Source organism: Pezoporus flaviventris, unplaced genomic scaffold, assembly GCF_033815535.1.
Source record: "Pezoporus flaviventris isolate CSIRO_AGI_PZ_B2104156 unplaced genomic scaffold, CSIRO_AGI_Pfla_v1 ptg000015l, whole genome shotgun sequence".
Classification (NCBI taxonomy): domain Eukaryota; kingdom Metazoa; phylum Chordata; class Aves; order Psittaciformes; family Psittacidae; genus Pezoporus; species Pezoporus flaviventris.
The window spans coordinates 13,667,319-13,686,848 of record NW_026892563.1 but is presented as its reverse complement, the minus strand read 5'-3'; the positions used below and the strand labels follow the sequence as shown (position 1 = coordinate 13,686,848).

The 19,530-nt window shown below is 39.9% G+C and overlaps 1 protein-coding gene across 1 annotated transcript in view; it reads left to right on the top strand.

Annotated features, from left to right (window-relative positions):
- ABCG1 (ATP binding cassette subfamily G member 1) overlaps window positions 1-19,530 on the top strand; it is a 48,803-nt gene that overhangs the window by 15,660 nt on the left and 13,613 nt on the right. The window contains exon 3 of the mRNA XM_061453513.1: window positions 19,164-19,281. Within this exon, the coding sequence (XP_061309497.1) occupies window positions 19,164-19,281 (118 nt within the window). The remainder of the gene's footprint in view (window positions 1-19,163; window positions 19,282-19,530) is intronic.

Genomic DNA, 19,530 nt, shown 5'->3' with positions numbered 1-19,530 from the left:
TGAAAGTTTCAGGAAGTTGTGAGTAACTGCAAATGGGGAATCAAGTTGCTGCCACTTGTGATTTATTACTCAGGTTCTGCTGTCCTAAAGGCTGAGTTACGACTATGTGTGCAAGCTGCTATATCAGAAATGTCAGAGGAGGTTGACAGATATTCCTGAGGAAGGTTGACTACTTGATTTCTTGTCTGGGAAAAAGACGATGTAAACCTCAAGGAGAAATACATTACCTGAAGTAGTCGTAAGTCTATGAATCCTAGGATGACTGTAAGACTAAGTGTTCATAGAGAATGATTGTGTCTCATCCAGTAATTGTATGACACCTGGGGACACCAAAAGGAAGATGAAACTTCAGAATATTCATAATAACAATATATTAAACTTTATATATTAATATGAAAATATGTTATACTCCTGAGCCTCCAAACAGAAGTATTGGCATCAGTCTCCTGAAACCCATATACTCTAAGTACGCCATGTACTTGTGGAAAAAACACACAAATAAATAAAAATAAGCAGGCCCTCCCATACAGGACATGGCGGAGGCATTTTAAACCCCAGCATTTCATTCTTATTGATAGGTAGCAAAAATAAACTCCCCAAGAACAGTGAGTTGGGTCAAAAAGTGACACACATTGTGCACTAAAGAAAACTGACTTTGAAGCCAACCTACAGCTTATCTCGGATGTTCATACTATGCCACTTTTAAAGTACAGGGCCAATTGAACTTTGAAATCACCACAATAGCATAGTGGATAGTTTACTCAAGTAACAACTACTGATAGTCTGCCAGGAGTGTTGTGTTATGATTGAACATTTTGGACCAAATTTATCCCTGATATAAATGAACCAAAATGAGTAGAGCTTGCTGAAGGAAGAGTAATACCTAAATCACACTTTTTCACTTATTAGTATGGTTTTCTGCTAAAACTGCATTCTAAATAATGCAGAAGCTAACGCAGTTCACATGAAATGTCAGTGTTGAATTGAACGTCAGAGAGCAACCACTATGCTGTTTGAGCCAAACCAGGCTTTTGACTATCAAGATAATAAAGCAAACAACATATTTTTCCCACTCCTTCTTATCACCCATACTTTTAACCTAAGAAAACTTGTCCTGACTTGGACTGCAACTGCTGTCCAGATACTCAGCATTACAAATTAAAGAGTGCAAGGCATGTTTATATGGGGGTGGAAATGTGTCAGGAGACAACATCTGATACAGGCATGTCTCAAAGCATCGGAAACCGCCCTTTTAGAGTGCAAAGAGTAGTGTATTGCTTCTTACCAAGAACTGTAAATTTGGCTTAGTGGTCTGTGAGTATACTGCATATGCATTGTCTTTACCTATGTAAAAATATGCTCAATATAATGTATAGATGCATCTAATATATAGATATGTGTAAATATAAGCATGTGGGTGTATATATGCCTACTATCTCTGTTTTCATATATGTATATATGCACATATGGTCAGACACTCAGGTATGTTTATTTATGTACAAAAACTCACTGTGTAGTGTATCACCATAACAGATATTTTGAAGGTAACAATTTATAGAGGTGCCTGTTCCTCCTGCTTTGTAGTGACATCATATTACAATTAAAGAAAAGCAGTAACAACCTGATGTTTTTTTAAATGAAAAACAAGAGAATATTAGTTGCTTGGAAGTGATTCAAGGCTGTTGCTACTGGATTAACAGCATAACAAGCTAAAATAGCAAGAAAAATGACTGCAAAATGGAAGCTGTTTTATCTACCTGAATGCCAGCAGTGTAAAGAATGGCATAAAGAAAAGAAAGCATTTTGCTGGTGCTTTTCAATAGGACTTACTGCATTACATAAGTTATTTACTGCTCTCAGTCATTTCCCTCGTAATCAGATTGCTTATGCTTTGTTCTTGTTTTCTTTAGAAGTTGTGTGAAAGAATGGGTTGGAGCTCTTGTGCGTATCAGCAGTGGGTCCAGTTCGTATGTGTTTGGGCAATTTTGCCTGTTTATAACTGCCGACATCATTATCTGAATTTCCTTCTTTAATAGCTGAGCATTATTGCAACTCACTTTCCTGCTGAGTGTAACGGAGAGTATGCTTACGTGACAGATGTGTGCTGCTTCTCTGTTTGAATAGTGGTTTGCTGTTGACAGAAAACTAGGAAGGAATGTGTATCTTGGGGTGCAGAAAGAAAATACAAAGGTTTTATGCAGACGACTGGGAACATGTGCTTTGACTTGCAAGAGCTGTGGAGACAGTGGTGCGAAGAACAGGAATATGGTAGAGGTGTTCGCCTGGCTGAGTTTCTTGGGGGCTAGAAATGCACCTTGCATGCACCAAGGAGGGCAAATAACAGCTTCCAAGATTTGCAAATGGAGGGCACTTCCCAGAAATGGCAGTGTGCACATGGTGGGTGTCCGTGTTCCCTTGTGGCTGCATTTGCCTTCCCTGAGCACTTCTGATGTGGGGAAGAGAAAAGGCTGGTGGGGATATTGGCTGGTTATGGTCAGCCTTGAGAGGATCTGCCAGGTGTAAGGATATGCCCTTACACCTGGCGTATCTTGGTGGTGTGAGCAGGAAGTACTCTGTGGTGTCTTCTTCACAGGGATGAAGGGAATGGAATGGAATAGGGTGGCAAGAGCTGACATTGCTGTAATCATCTCTTTTGCTAGTCACACTGTCACTAATACACCTCAGGATTTATGTGAATTGCCCAGGGTGTTTGAAAAGATTGTCTCTTCTGTCTCTAGCTCCCCTAATTATCCACAGTTGTAGCCATTCTGACACTAGAACATATAGGAAGATGTTGCTCCAAATGCTTCCAGGGTGTTTACAACTGTACACAAGGAAAGGAGATTGAAGATATAGTCAAGATTAACCTCTCCTTTTGTACTGCAGTATCATTATCTAATTAGATCAGAAGCAAAGCCCTGTGGCTTAGTCAGAGCGTAGGCACCCATTTCAGGAGGAAGCCTTAAAAGAAGAGCAATCTTCAGCCGTCCACCTACACCGTTTTCTTTGTGGCTTTGGAAGATGGAAAAAGTGACAGATGTAAACCTCCCCAAAGGCAGTTGAATGTTCTCCTTCTGCACATTGTCTTTAAAGAGACTCCTGCCTCCTGAACCACTGGCTCTTGGATGATCCATGTGGGGATCCCTTGTCTTTGCTGTCCCTGGGCTGCTGGGGCAGAGATAGAACAGCTCTGCTGGAATTCAGTGGGTCAGACCTTGAGGAGAGGATCTGCTGGTTTAGAGTCACCCATGCTATTTTATCGCCAACACAGGTAGCCTTTATCAAGGGAATTTGGGCTGTGATAAGCTGGAGGGAGTGGGAATGGGAGGGAGTGGAGAATTCTTCCCAGTTGCCAGAAAAGGCCATTTACCTGAACAAGGAGTCTTGTCACCCAGTAGTTAGTTGCTCTGCCTTACTGCAGAAAATGGCCAAGATAGTTTAAATATATGAAGATGCTGCAGCTGAGGCTGTTGCTACACAATTCATAGGACCCATTCTTGAGGCTTATATGTGCTGGGACTCATGTCTGATTTTCTGATTTGGGTAGTTTTCAGTTCTGAAATTTCTGGTTTAGGTTCAGGAAGCATCCCTCTAGAAGAACATGTCTTGTGCAGTTTTCCCAAGCAGTCTTCTAACATAACAGATGGTGGGATTTTTGTGGGCAAAGACAAACTGGGGGTTTGATTAAGTTTTGAGTTTATGTGAAACTAATCCCAATGGTGTGACCTTGGCTTTACTGACATGTAAGGGTCTTACGGCAGTGCTTTGGGTTCCTGTAGAAAAACATATGGTAGCAAACCCTGTCATTGTATTGAGAAAATTTTTTGTTAGCAGATAAGTGGGGAATGGGGGAGAGAACAATGGAGTAGATAGATTCTGTCCTTGCTCCAAAATCTTGATATTTGATGTCATGGGACCATGAGTCTGACCAGGGCATGTGGAGGCTACTGTGTAACAGTAATATCAACTGTGAGATACACAAGAACTCTTACAAATATTACAAATACAGTAGTAGAAACTCATCTTGTGGGTGCTAGTAGAGCTTAAAAGCAGTTAGTTGAGTTTCACTTAGGTCTTCATTGGAAGTGGTGACAGTTTTAACACGTACATACAGAAAAGTAAGAAAATGGTATTACGTTGAAAATGTTGTGATCTAATGGTAGAGCAATGTTCTGTACTTGTGCCATTACCCAGATGGTTGCAGGCCCTGTCTGCATAATGTAATCTCACCTGTTAGCACAAAGACGAAAAAGACACTGGTGGTGCATTCACCCCTTGTACGTGATTGTTGAAAGCATTTAGCCAGCACTGAACTGAAAACTAGCAACTGACTATTGGAGCTGTGCTTATTCTTCCATTTGTGCACAGGGTACATCTGTCATTACTTTCCCTTGGTTTGTCACAGACACTTAGAAAAAATGCATGAAAACTTTATGCTTGTGCATCTCCCGTATGGCACTGACTGCACTGCCCGTAGGAGGACTGCCCGGTAGCGTGGCATACAATTGCTTTATCACTGTGTGTAATGAAGCTGCTTGTCTCACACTGAGATTTAGGTATATCAGTTATTTTTAAAAACATGGATTGCATAAACCATCATACCTAATAGATAGTAGCCAACATTCATTTTTCCTTGGACATCTCATAGCAGTGAGAGACAGGCTTGACAGTCACATTCACCTGTGTCCATGTAGGTTTCTACTGTGTAAGAGGCTGTGCCCATGTTAGACAACAGCCTAGGCTCTCTTTATAGACAAAAGATTTCACTGGCAGTAGAGTGTACATTACAATTCATTTAATCCAAAACTATTTGAACAAGCAGCTCTCTACATTTACTAGGAGTAATACCTGTGCTGGGGCGGCCCCAGCCAGTAGCTGAGCACCCAACACAGCCACAACTCCTTCCTTCAGTTCCCCTCACCAGAACAGGGGAGAGAGTCAGAAAAGCAAAAGCTGAAAACTCAGGGATCAAGATCAGGGCAGTTTAAAAAGTGAAGCAAAGCTGTGCGCACAAGCGAGCAAAATAGAGTTTATTCACTGCTCCCATTGGCAGGCAGCTGTTTAGCTGCTTTGTGGAAAGCATGTGGAAGGGTCAGTGTAACCTCAAACATTCCCCCTTCCTCCCCATTCCCCCAGCTTTTATTGCTGAGCACAGTGTCATATGGTATGGGTTATCCCTTGGTTATCTGTCCTGGCTGTGTTCCCTTCTAGCTTCCTGTGCATGCCAACCTACTCTAAAAAAAAGAAAGCCTTGACTTTGTGAAAGCATTGCCCAGCAATAGTCAAAACACATTGTGTTATCGATACTGTTCTAGTCGCAAATCCAAAGCGCAGCACCACAGGGGTGGCTTTGAAGAAAATGAACTCCATCCCAGCCAGACCCAGTAGAATAGCTCTCATGCAAATGTTTACATTGCAGATGTTTGCTGCTGGTTAAAATAAATCCCCATAGAATCACAGAATCGTAGAATGGTTAGGGTTGGAAAGGACTTTAAGATTATCTAGTTCAAACTTCCGAGATACGAGTTCCTGATATATCAGTATTCCTATGTAGAGGTTTTCCACCTTCCAGTCTTGGAATCTTGCAGTATTACTGTGTGTCTAGATTATCACGAATCCTTGCTTTTGATCCCTTCACCTGTGTCAGCTACTGAGCTAGACTAAACCTCAGTTGCTGTATTGATTTTAGTGGTACCCTGTTGTTTTACAGGAACTGTGTCTTGTGGTTTTTAGGATTAAAGCATGGGTTTTGAGAAGACAAGGATATTGTTCTAGCTGTGATTCTTCATTATTTCGTTTAAAGTGACAGTATTTGCAAGAAAAAACATGTAAACAGCCTGGACTCTCATCTGCTTTTTCTTTCTTGTATGTATGGGTGTGTTAATAAATGACTTATGGAAGTGTGACTTACAGGCATATAGAAGTCATACGGTAAGAGAATAAAGAAACCTCAAGACAAGTCAAGTTTAATTTCTCTGGTAATGTATTTAACCAGTTGTTTGTGTTTTTTTTTAATGTCATTGTCAGTGTAGTTGGTGATCAGGAAAAAATGGAAATATTGTGACTTTAGAAAACAGAAATATTTTGAAATGTGGTTTCATCTAATTATAAGGATGTGAGAAGACCAATAGTCTTTATCTAAGTGTCTCTTACTAGTGATATACATGAGTCTTCAGGCCACTAACATAGCTAATTTCTTTTGATGGATTTCCAACATCCAGCTTAAGTCAGTCCATAGCTTACCCCTCTCCATTTTATTGAGCAGTTGAATAACCTAGTTCTAAAGAAGGACAAAGTGTCAAAAGAAGTTACAGGTGTTACTGGGAGATAAACCAATGCAGAGATAAAGTGTTAAATGAAAATACTATTAGCACAAGAGGGTCTCCTAATGAACCTATAGTAATGAAAATCCATCTGGAAATTTTTTATATCCTCATGTCATTAGAAAATGGTAGTGCATCAGAGTAGAAACATTGTTTCCTCACTATATTTTTCTGACTATATTTTCACGGAGATTTGTTAGGTCGAGGGCTTTCTAGTTAGGAAGAGAGAAAACGCAATCAAGCTGATGATGAGGGTACTTGAAAATCTAAGAGATGCAAGTTGTAGTTCTTGGTCTGATTCAGGGGCTTAGACTTGGTTCACCCTCATCTCAGTGTGTTCCATTGGTCCCTGGAATGACATGTTACTGGTTTGTAAAAAACGCAGCCAATCAAAGAATCTGCCACCAAAACTCAAAATTGAGTTTTCCTTCTGCCTCAGAATAAGAACAAAATGGAAACTTGAGGTGGAAGTCCTGTTTTTGTGAAATGAGTTATTGCTTCCCAACTTGCTTTACTAGTATTTTATTTTTTTTTTTAGATAAAATAGAAAAGACAGGATTTCCAAAAAGCTGGATGATTCAGATGGCTTATTTAGTATGTTCTGAAATTGGGAATTAAAGTTCATTAGCCTTTTTTCAAAACGTCACATAATTTTAATATGTACATTTAAATTTTTTTGGTATGTGAAATGAGCTAATCAATTTGATGATACTTATACTGCAATCTAAGTGCATCTGTCAAATCATTTCTAGGTTTTGTGTGAAATGTCAGAGTTCTCCTCTTGAAAACTCTCATCTTTACATGGGACATATTCTTGATAGAACATTTAATTGCTTAGCATATATGGTTAGCACCACGAGTCAAGCTTTGTTCGTGCTACTCTATAAACTTCAGCTAATCCATAATATAAAAAGCTGGAGCTTTTTAAAACAGGTAGAAATTTCATAGTTTATGGTAGTCGATGGATGTATGTCCCTGCAAGGCTGCCAACTCCTCCAGTTCTGAATTGAGGAAAAAAGCAGAAATTAGACTGCTGAAAGGCTCTCATTCTAACTCATTTTCATTCCAGAAGCAGCAGTGCCCTGTGCAGTGGGTTTTGTTTGTAACATATTCAGCACTGACATGCTACAGAAGATGATAATTACTTCAGTGATGTTTAGAGGATTTTATATTTAGTTTGCTGACAACAAAAAGTATTTTAATTTGGGCAACTTCATTAGTGTAAATATTCAAGACGAGAGATAAAAACACAGTTGTTCCAAGTAAGATGCGAGAACTGGAGGTAATCCAGGGTTTATTTCCACACACACATCAGGTTTTCCTTCATTTTTACATTCAGTAACATACGTTTTCTCTGTTATTAGATTAGTGCTAGAATAGAGTAAACATATCCTGTGTTTCTATTTCTTGAAATTCTCGAGAGTGTTGAGGATAAGTGGGCAGAATCAGTATGGCTATTTCTGAAGTCAGAAGTTCTTTTGGCTGGCCATAGGGATGTCCTGCTGCTGTAGGAGCTTCTTCAACCTCAGCAGTTCTTCTGAATGTGACTGGTTCTCATTTACTGAGCTCTTCCGGTTTTGGAGGTCAGTTGCTGATGTATCTATCCCTGTGTCTGATCCTGGGTGTGTAAAGTGGAATTAAAGATTCAATGCATGAGTTTAAAATGTTTTAAAACACTTCTGATACTTGCCTCTGAATGTGTTTCGAAGGATCTTCTTGTCTCCCAGTGTTCCTCGGCCTACTGGTGGGAAAGAATGGGATGGGAGCAGCAGGAATATGGAGAGGTGGAAGTGCAGAAATTTGCAGTGCAGAATTGGTTTGAGAGGATGGAAAGAAGCAGGAGGAGGATGTACAAAGGTTATCAGAAGGTCAGATGGCTGAAGTGCTCAGCAGTTCCCAACTGTAACTCTAGAAAACTCCAGGGCCTCCTTCTCTAGCGTTTACACAGATAGGAGGAAAGAGCCAAAGTTTTACTTCTGCTTTTTTACCGTCCTGCTTTCATTCTCTGTGCACGTGGGTGGGGAAAGGCTGGGAGGAGGAAGAGAGAGCGCAACAGTCAGAAATGTGGTAACTCTGGGCATCACCGTATGAGACCCAAAGTAGTCTTCTCTGAGGGAGGAAGTGTTTCTGCCTTCTTTGCTGCAGAATGACCCAGCTGGATCTGCACTTTGAAATGAAGGCAGATGGGGCAGTTTAGTTCATAAAAGCTGCTGGGCTACTTTGGAGTATCTCCTACTTGAAGATTTTTTAAAAGGAGGGAAAGGGTGTTGGAAAGGGTTCTGGTTTTGTTTGTAAGACTGTGAATAATACTATTTGTACTTTGAGGAATAAAGGCACTGCAATTACGAGAAATTGCTTTCTGCCTGACTGGAATACGTAAACAGCTTTCATCTCAGCGTGTTTGTATCAAGCTCGTGACTTCAGTTTGTCATTCGAGGGAATGTGTCAGCCTTTCTTTTTGGATTGTGTTGGCTCTTCTTTAGTCAGGAAAGACCTTTCAACAGAAACAAAGGCAATTAAAAAAGGCAGCAAAAAGCAATTATCAAACAAGTATTAGGCTATGGATTTTGCTTTGAAAAGATATTTCCACTAGATTTAGACGAAAGACAAAGCTGTACGTCATTCATACATGGGATTTTTTTTTTCCCTTTCATGTTTCCTAAGGGTTGAAGATAAATTAGGGTAGCTATTTTCTGTGCAGCCAAAGTAGAAGCTATGCCCCAGATCTCCAAACGCTTCAACATGTAAATACTGCCTCTGAAGCCATCAGGTCTTGCTGCAAGTACAGATTTATTTGCATTCATCTTTGAAGGTTACTTTCGTTCATTGACCCACTTAATTGTCATTCTCTATCCTCAGTTGCAGGCATATGGCTCATGGGCATGCGTATGGAAGATGAACAGCTTTGACTCTCTCAGGCAGAAACATTCAACAGAGAAACCAATAAGAACTGAATCTTGCTGTGGATGTGTCTGATTAATATTGATAGGCAGGACCCATGTATAATGATAATCATCTTGTAAGACTCAGTAGAAGGCTGTAACCTTGCTGTAGGACTGGGTAAAGGGACTATACAGAAAAGATGTATACAAGGAAAGTCTCAGGGCAGCTGTTCCAATGGGACTGGTGCTAACCCATATGAGGTATTTATTCCTTTAACAGGAAGGGTGTCTAGTCGTTACCTGGGCCTGTTAGTGGTATGATGAGTTACTTACATACTTCAGCTCTGCCTTCTCATAGCTGTACAGAGTGTAGACCTAAAGGGGCCTGGCACAAAACCCATTCATCTCACAGCATGGTGGTGAGGTATAATCAGCAGTTGCAGAAGCAAGTACTCAGAATGCCACTGACTCCTGCTCCTCTGTACTGATGCAGAAATGCATGTTTCTTTTTACAAGAAATTCTGTAAATTCTGCATCCACCTGCAAGCATTTCAGTCTCCTGTTACTTGTTGATTCTCTGTACGTAAAACACATCTTGTTTATAGATGTGAAACAGCCAGACAAGGCAAGTCTATTAAACCTTCAAACTGAAAATCAGGGGGTTGCAGGGCTAACACTGTCATATCTGATTAGTTATTCTGAAGTAAAGCAGTATTCAGATACTAAAACAATGTGTGAGCAGCCTACAGAATAGAGAAGGAACATGGTGCATCCAACTCACAACTGCTATTCTGAAGTTTCAAAAGAGTGAAATCTTTACTTAGGGATTTTTTTGTTTGGCTGCACCATGTGGACTGTCAGAGACGAGTTCAACATCTAGTCCAGGGATCTGAAAGAACAATGCCGTTAAAGGGATTTTTCATATTCTTTATAACCTACAATTTGGTTTAAGATTCTTCCTCTGCTAGAACGCAGTTCCTCATCTGGATTGCCATCTTCTCATCAATGCATTCTCTTTTATTATACAACGTGGCCTACAATAACTACGGATTTAATGTAATAAATCTTGATTTGGAGGCTTATAATCTGTCTATAGGCTCCAATTCACTGTATGTTTTACTGACTTGCCACAGAAGGCAAGTTAGTTGATATGTTTAGTACAAAGGAAGTGCGCTGGTAGAAGTCAAATCTTAGACATGCACACAAACAAAATTAAAAAACTGCTTTAAAGTTTGTTCTCTAACATTTAGCTTTTGATTAATATGTAATCTTCCACAGCATGTTTGGATTTCTCAGGCACTGAGATGTTCTGGTTAAGTTTCAACCAAGTGCTATCAATGCAGTGCTGTGTTCTTGAGCTAGTAAATAACTTGAAGCAGAAATGTGTAGAATTTTGACCTGTCCCCGGATATCAGAGTGCAGAGTAAGTGCTAAATACTAATGATAAAGTAAAAACATAACATCTGATATATTTGTACATCCTGAACATGGGCAGGATGCTCTTCTTGATAGGAAGTGCCTGAACATGTGCCAGTCCAACTTGAAGATTTTGAGTGCGATTTGTGTGCTTGATTACAGCAATCATGCAAGCAAATGAGGGACTATGATCAAATTGACATCTAAATAACACAGAAGAGGTCTTGATGTCCATTTTATTTGTGACTGATCCTGAATTCAGCCATGATTTTGTTGGCAAAGGATGAGATTTGTCACAGCATTTAGATGTTTGGTATCTAGTCTAAGCTAATTATCCTGAACTCCCACTGTAGTTAAGAGAAAGATGTGCTTCCAGAGGGTTATTTATGCCTTCCCAGAAGAGGAATGCAAAATAGGTAGAATTAATAATCTGTTAGGTGTGCCTGTTTCTCTTTATTGGTAATTTATGGGTCCTAAACAGTGAATTAGGTTAAGCATCAAACTTTTAGGTATATAAAATTAGGTAGATGAAATGCTACAAGGCTCGCTGTGAGCATGGGCTAAGCTCTCCATCTGAGTTACAAATAATCCATCCCTAATCACTAAGTGGGAAATCGGCTGTGGATCAAGAGCAATGTGTTTAAGAAGGTCTGGTTGTGGGCTATATTAAGAAATGCAGTTTAGTCCACCACAAAGAAAGAGCTTTGCTGCCCAGGGGATTTTTTTTCTTTTTTCTTTTTTTTTTTTCCTTTTTTCTTTCTTTTTCAAAAAGCTTGAGAGACGTATTTTTAGGTTGAGAGCAATGGATTCCTCATTTCCGAGTTGGAAAGGACTTAGAGGCAGTGAAACTTGATTTAGTTACTTCAAGCACTCATTTAGCTTTTCTGCCCTCTCTGTCCTGATGGTTTGGTGCCTGGCCTGCTGTTTTATAGACATTTACATAATGAAGGTCATTTCTCTGAGGCAAGGTACAAGAATGCATTACAATTGTAAATTCCCTTAATTGCTCTAAAGCAGGGCTCAGGGCTTAGACAATGTAAAATGCTGTTCTAGAATGTCTGCATCCCTGAGAGACATGTGAATAGAAATATGTGGATATGTGGATTCTAAAGCTAAAGTCGAAAAATGAATCATAAAAAGGTTAATTTACTTGTGATACACAAATTATGGTGGAAGCCATGAACCAATGGCCTGTGAGATTACATACAGGTTTTAGTTGGTAGACAGTTACCTGAAACATGTTTATTGTTTCTAGTATGACTTTGCCCCCCAGGCTTTATAGAGGTACAGTTAATAGCAGAATTAGAAATACATGGAAAACATCTCTGTGAAGATATGCCAATTTATGGAAACAACCTGGCTTTGAACTAACTTTGGTTTAGGTGAAAAGCCTCAAGTGCCTTCATTTTACTGATGGGAAGTGATTTAATTTTTGGTTCATACTAAAATAAAGCAAACAAGCAATCCAGTTTGAAATTAAATGGTTTGAATTGCCCAGCATGAGTAGTGCAGAAGGGGTAATTTCATTTAACTGTAAGTCGTATTTGTGTTTCAGAATAGAAAATGTGTCTCAAGAGACAGATTCCTGGGTGGCACAAGCTGCCAGAAGGTCCCCAGCTGCTACAAGGGCTGTCCCCCCTTTCTTCCCTCCTTGCGAGCCATGCCATCTTGTCCTGGCAGTGACAGTCCTGCAGCCCATGCAGGTAGAAATAAGCCCTTTTTGTTCTTAATTTCCCAGGTACGGTTTCCAGGTGGATGGGCTTGATGTCCTCACTGGTTCTGTAGGTGCACTTGAAAGTCAGCTCAGGCAAAGTGATGGGAATGTGTCCTGGGGAGAAAGGGCAGAAGTACACTGCTCGCTTCAGTAGCAATATCATCTTCTATTGCTACTTCTTAAACTGTATAAAAGCAAACTGCTCTGAATAGCCCAGACCCACAAACTGGGCCATGACCTCGCAACAGCTACTAGTCACTCTGTGAATCTCCCAGCTGTCATATTTACGTGCACAGACTAGATGGCTGGCTGACTGCTCAGTTGTAGAGTGGAACTATTGATCATAAGGAATGAATTTACATACACAATTACATTACTTAAAGGAACCTATCTTTACATGGGCAGGTAGACTATGTGGTCATGACTGTGCGCTCCATAGCAGCAGAATAAATGCAAGATATTTACTGTGACTGCCCTCAGTGCTCTGCAGTGTCAGCCTGCTGGTCTACCCTAAATGCATACTTGCTTCTGGGGTTTAAGAAGGTTGTTACTCAGTGCAGGAGAGAAACAGAGGAAGTAAAGCATGAGGGGACCAAGAGAGACTCCATGGGACAGTGATCTGGTGTAGTTTTCTCGAGGAGCTTCACATTAATCTCTATGCTGCCACTCCCTGCTTGTGCCTGCCCCACAGGATTAAAACACTATTAGATGAAGCAGATTGGCGTAGTCTCTACTAGCAAGCATGTTTTGCTATGATGGTGGCTTTTTCTCAGGAATACGAACAGGGGCTGAGGTGTACAAAGTGAATAATAGATTGAGAAAGATCAGAGAAGAGGATTTTTTGTTGACATATTTAGATCTAGGTGTATGGAAAAGGCTTTTGCTGAAGTAAAAATTATAAAGAAATACATTTCCTAGTCAATGTTTTATTACATCTACAAATGTTTCTAGTATAAATCTGGCCTTGGGCTGTTATCTCTGTGTGTGTGCGTGGTGTTTCTGGTCTTGTGCTTCTCTTTTTCTCAGTAGAGTTTCTGCCAGCTTTTCTCAGCTGTTCAGTTTTCTGATCTAAATCTAAAGAGTCTATAAATGAAATATCTGACAGATATGAGGGCCTTTTCTATGTCTGGATGGACTTCTGGAAGCTTTCTCTCATCTGTAAGTCACTAACTTTCCCTTTAATATGATATATGACTGGGTTAGCCTGTTTTTCCCTTTCTTGTGTTTTTGTGCAGTAGGTAATCCAAGCAAATGTCTTCAGCTGTCGAGCAGCAAAGTCATGAATTTGCTCGGAGCATTCTTCCATAATAGGAGGACTGCCTACTCCTGCCTCAAGGGGAAAGATCTGGATGTGACCTCTTGATTCCATTTTCCTTTATTCAGGTTTTGTGCTGGAGAATTCCCTTGACTTTGGCATGGTGTTTTTGATTGAAATGTGAAGAAAATGAGATGACAGTTCAGCCTATAAATTTTAGAATAGGAAAATTGAGTTTCTTTATTGGAACAGGGTCAGTACATAGGGCCGAGAAACTGCTGCAGTTTGTTATCATGATTTAATAAACAATTTGATTGACGGTGCTGTAAAAGAACAAATTTGTGTATTGAAATTTAGATTGTTGTTTAAAAATCATCTTGCTTGTTGAAGGTATCAAAGTAAGGCACATTAGTAACATAGTACTTGCCAGACGTGTCTTCTGTATATCCAGCTGGATGTTTCTAATTGGGAATACATCAAACCCCATTTTAAAAGGCACCACAAAAAGATGCAGAAATACATTTATCATATAATTTTTTTAAAAATAAAGAAATTGTGCACTTCTACCTGGATTCAGGTAGAGAGTGTGGAAAGAGTAGGCTATGATTTCTTCAGTTTTGACATACAAGTGTCAAATGTTGCTTATTTTTTGGCTTGGTTTTCAGTCGTTTATAGTTTTGCCAAACTTGAGCTGTTTGAGATGGAATGTCCTATATTACCTTATTTTCTGTAGTAAAACCTTAGAGCAATTTCAGGCCAGCGGTTTTTTGGAGGGCACTGACAGATATTTCCTACCTTCAGAAGAGTTTGTGATAAAACAGTTCAGATGTATGGGGAAGGGCAAATCCTGCTCTAATTGCAGTGAGCAGGGAAAGCCTGCAGTGCTCACCTGGGACCAAAGATGTGTTCTTGCTGCCTATTGATGGATGCAGAATTAGGCTACAACACCTAGAAACTTCTAGCAGCCTGCGTGACATTTCTTTGAGTAACAGATGAGTATATTACTTTCAGTGAATTGCAAATGATTAAAGCATTTTAGTCAGAAACCTAGAGACAGTATTTACCTGAGGAGATTCACTGTAAGAGCAGGAGTGAGTTCTGGTTATGATTTTTTTTGGTCCTGTTTCAGTCACATTCATAAACATGCACTCCTACCCTAAGTATGAGGAGGGGGTGGCTTACTTCTTTCCAGGTTAATCATAGTTATTGTGAGAATCGTAAAACCACATCTTCCCAGAAATCCTTGTAAAACCCATAAGGAAGCAGATAAAACCATCAACACATTTCTCCCTTGCTGAATACGTTAGCAAAAACTTTGGTGACTTGAGCAACGACAACTCCCTTAGCATCTTCATCAAAGGCAAGAGGTCACCCTATCAACTCATTAAAGAAGGGGCTGCTGTGGGCTTTGTGCTGCAGCCAGGCAGTGAGGGAAATCTACCTCTTGAATAGGGGTCTGTTCAGGCTAGTCATATATTTCTGGCTGTGAATCCGGTCTAATATCATAGTGCCTGGAGTTTGCTTTCCATGGGAAATTGTAACACGGGAAAACGAAACATATTTCACTTTTCAGGAGAAGCAGTTGAACTCCGGAATGTAATGTGAGGTGAAATTAAGACCAGAAAACTTTGCACCACTTGAATTTTCTGTTTCAGCTTTGATTTCTTACTTTTTGTATTCTATATTTAGTGGGTTGGACTGAGGAAAATGCTGAGTGCTGATTCTGGTTGGTGATGGTGTATTAATGTCCTATTGACAAATTTGTATTTCAAGTAGTTCATGAAAACTGGCATTTGGATTCTCTTACACCTCAGTCCCTAAATACAGTTTTGAGGATGAGGTCGCTGTAACTCTGGGAGGGAATTCTGGAAAACTGAAAGCATCCAAGCTCTTTTGCGTTGTAATTTAAAACAGGTTTTTGAGAAGTTACTGAAAGTCATGATGCTAAACTTGGTCTTGATGTAAGTCCAGTCCAAAAGGATACAGCCACTGTGGTGCTCAAACTGAACGGCCTGTAATATGCATTTATCTTGGGGGGAGTGTGCTTTGAGGTTCAGCCTCTCATTAAACTCTGGGGTACCAAAACTTACTGCACAGATCATGTACTGGTGGCCTAAGGAAAACGAGGTAGGTCAGGTAAACTGGGATTGAAGGTTGTCAGAAATTCCTAATATACGGCAGATGGCTATAAAACAGTCCCTATACTGTAAGAATACAATCCCCTCTGAATGCATAATCTGTTTCTCGTGAAAGACATGTGGCTGATGTAGAAGTTTTAGGTCAACTGATTCAGTTAAAGATTAGCCTCGATATTCTGAAAGAGAAGGCTGTAGTTACTTATGGACTAATTCCTTATAAAGGATTATACTGGGCACTACACTGCAGCTACAATGTCAAATCCTTTTGTCGGTTTGCTAAATTAACCTTTGTAATGGAAAGGCTTCTTACGTGCTTCCAGTCAAAAGAAGAGATGGTTTTGAGTTTGTAGTAAGTTAAAATGCCAGTGATTGGGATCCTGATCTAAAATTCATAAGTGTTTTCTGTTTCTTCATAAATCATCTTCCTCTGCTGTTTTGCAAATGAGTTGCTGAGATTTGTCCTTCTCTGATTTAACATTGTGTGTAGGATACTTAAAATTACACCAGAGGGGCAGAAACAAGTGCAGGCAATGAGGGGGAAGATACTGCAGTTAAAGGTAAACTGGTTATCATTTGTGAAATTATGTTTGGAAAAGTGACTTTAATGAATGTAATGTTAAATCTCATATGTAGTGAGAGGAAAGGCTTCAGTTTTAGGTAATGGTATGCATGTTGATACATGTTTTCAGACAGTGAGGTGTATTTTAGGTTGTACTTCCCTCAGTGTTCATGGCAATATGCATTCTTTATGCTCCCCTATAAGTTTGAGCAATATTTACTGTCGTGATAGTGAAACTCGCCATGAGTTGACTATTATGAAACTGACAAGAAGTCTTTACCCTGGTGATCTGGGTCAGATTTCCATATAATAGAAATTGTAATGGAGTTGCCATGGGATATTCTATCCTGTTGAACTGCTTTGCAGGGCAGACAGGGACCAGAGATGGACACCAGTGTCTGCTTTACCCTGTGCACTACATGTGGGACCTAGTGAAAGAAACCCTATCCCAGTGGAAGTTAATGACAGGCCAACCTGGCCAGCTTTTGACCAGTGTGAGAGTTTCCCAGCTGTACATAACTTGTTCATGTGGTGGGTGCATCATACAAATAATTGGTGGTACAGTCTAGTGTTTGTGTCCCTTACAAATTTAATAGGCTTGGGAGGTAACTGGTTGTCATTACACTTAAGGGATAGTATAAAGGACTTTGTCTCTGTAGGTCACATTTATCATAGAATCATAGAATGGTTTAGGTCAGAAGGGACCTTAAAGCTTACCCAGTTCCAGCCCCCTGCCATTGGCAGGGACACCTTCCACTGGTCTAGGTTGCTCAAAGCCCCATCCAACCTGACCTTGAAAGCGATGGAGCAGCCACGAATTCTCTGGGCAACCTGTGCCAGTGTCTCACCACCCTGATAGTAAAGACCTTTTTCCCAGCATCTAATCCAATTTCCCCCCCTTGTCAGCCTACAACCACACTTCTTTGTCCTGTCACCACATGCCCCTGTAAAATTTATTTAATAAATATTGTCATGTTTGAAATGTCTCATCTCTTCCTTGCACTTTTCCTTCAGATGCTGGTTTGGGTGGTGACATTGGCATGAGGGATAAGTTCTCTTGGATTTCTCTCTTCAAAATAGCTGTTCCTTTTGATAGATCACCTTTGCTTTTGTTCCTAGGACTTGTGCCATTAACAGGCAGTGTGACTACGCTGCTGTTTACATATCCCTAATATCGCATAGCTTCCAAACAAGTAGTTTTGTTCAGGTCCAGGACAGGATTTTAGAATGAAAAATTACTGTTTTTAAAAAAGGCACTTAAAAAACTGGTTACTTTGAGAGATTTGGTCAGTCACATTTTCTAGGACATTTGCTGTGAAAATAATAGGATCAGATATTTCTAGACAGAGTTTTTGTGGCTGCTGCTTTGCCCCTGGGCTGGGGAATACTCAAGAATTATTTGCTGTGGATTTGGGAGGCTTCATGGCAGTATAACATTAATGGTTTTGGTGCAAAAGTTTGCTTACTGTGCCATTGAAAGAGTGAACTGAGACTAGAGAAAGAATAAAGAGTGCTAAGAGAGGATGAAAGGAAAGCAAGAAATTGTGGAGTTGGGAAGAAAGAGAAATCAAAAGAATATAATCCACCATTCATTTTCTAGGAGCTTGCAGACAATGTGATTTTCTTTTTTTACAGCATTTCAATATCCAGATACAACCTATGCTAATGATAATTGCAGGACTGGGAGAGGTTTACATGTGGAATATAAATGTTGCCTGTGTATGCAAAATGGATTGCCAGATCACAACACTGAGTTGAAATGAATCTTCTACTCTTTTTGGTTTTAATATGAGATTGGTTTGTGACACCTTATTTAACTTATTTATTATTAAATGTTTTAAATAAAAACACTGGTAATTAAAGTAAGCAAGCAAAAAAAATAAAAGGGAAAGAGATCCTTAAGAATTTAGATGCCAGTCAGGGTTCTTTCCACCCTCCCCAGTGTGCTTATGCCATCAAATGGGAATCATACAGGACAAGATGAAAGCAACTAAGTCCAAATCTAGAATTCTCATTGGAGTCCAGTTTGCTTACACCTAGAGCAACAGGGAGTTTGGGGTTTAAATTAAGGTTTGTTGACAAAGGTAATTTAGTCAGGAATAAGGTGAGATATTTGGATTTGGTTATTCTGGAGCAGCTTTGCCTGGGACATTATTATTGTGGCATGACCTTCTGAGGTGGATTAATCTAAATGAGAAAAAACCTTGCATGTTCTTAATCTGGAGTAAGTATTTCCCTAGGAATTATTTTTACAGAGTTATTGTGATCAGTCTCCCTGTCTAGACAAGCCTTTACAGTTCCTCTGGTAAGAGAGTCCTTATGGTCCATCTGTATGTCTCTTTTTGCTGTGTTTCTTGTCATACCTCTTTTAGGGGGGAATGAAGAAAAACGTAGGGCTTTGCCTTTGAGATTGTGGCTATTACTTTCCAAGAAGTAGTTGTATTGATGAGAGGGCAGAATTTTGGCTTTGAAACTGCAGTGATTGGAGGGCAGTCTACTCCAAGGCTGTGGAGTTAATGTTACCTTTGAGGTTCTAGGTATTTTAATGGAAATGCCAACCTCCTAGTAAAATAGTCTGAGAAGATACTTATAAAATGGCAGCAAGGCTTCTTAGCCCTGTTAGAAAATTTTCCTAGAGTGAATCAAGAGTGTGTGATCCCGGAATCTTAACATGATCCTTGTGTAGCAGGAGGAGGCTGCTGCTGCCACTCAGAATTTGGCTTTTGATAGTTATTGCAGTGTGTTGATCTTAGCATCAACCTCTCAGTAGGTATCTGCTAATGCCTGTTTGTCATCATTGTTTAGTGGAAATGAACTTTCATTGTTCCCCAAACATGATTGTGAAGGGTTCAGGAAACTTTTATTTCTTCTTTCAGGCTATAAGACCCTTTTGAAAGGAATTTCAGGGAAATTCAGCAGTGGAGAACTTGTTGCAATTATGGGTCCTTCAGGAGCTGGGAAGTCAACACTCATGAACATTCTGGCAGGATACAGGTCAGTAACAATGAAAATCCCAAATAAGATCAGCTAGCCTCATGGCTCCCTGGGGAAAACAGCAGAAGAAATCTTACCCCAGTGTATGGTGAAAACATGTATTTCACAGATTTTGAATGAGATTCTTACTGCTTATATCTTTTCTTTTTGTCCTGTTCTGGTCACTTTAGATATATCTGTTAACAGGTCTGATCCAATGATGAGAAGCAATTTAAAGTCCAAAACACACACAAAAACAATGTCCTTTCT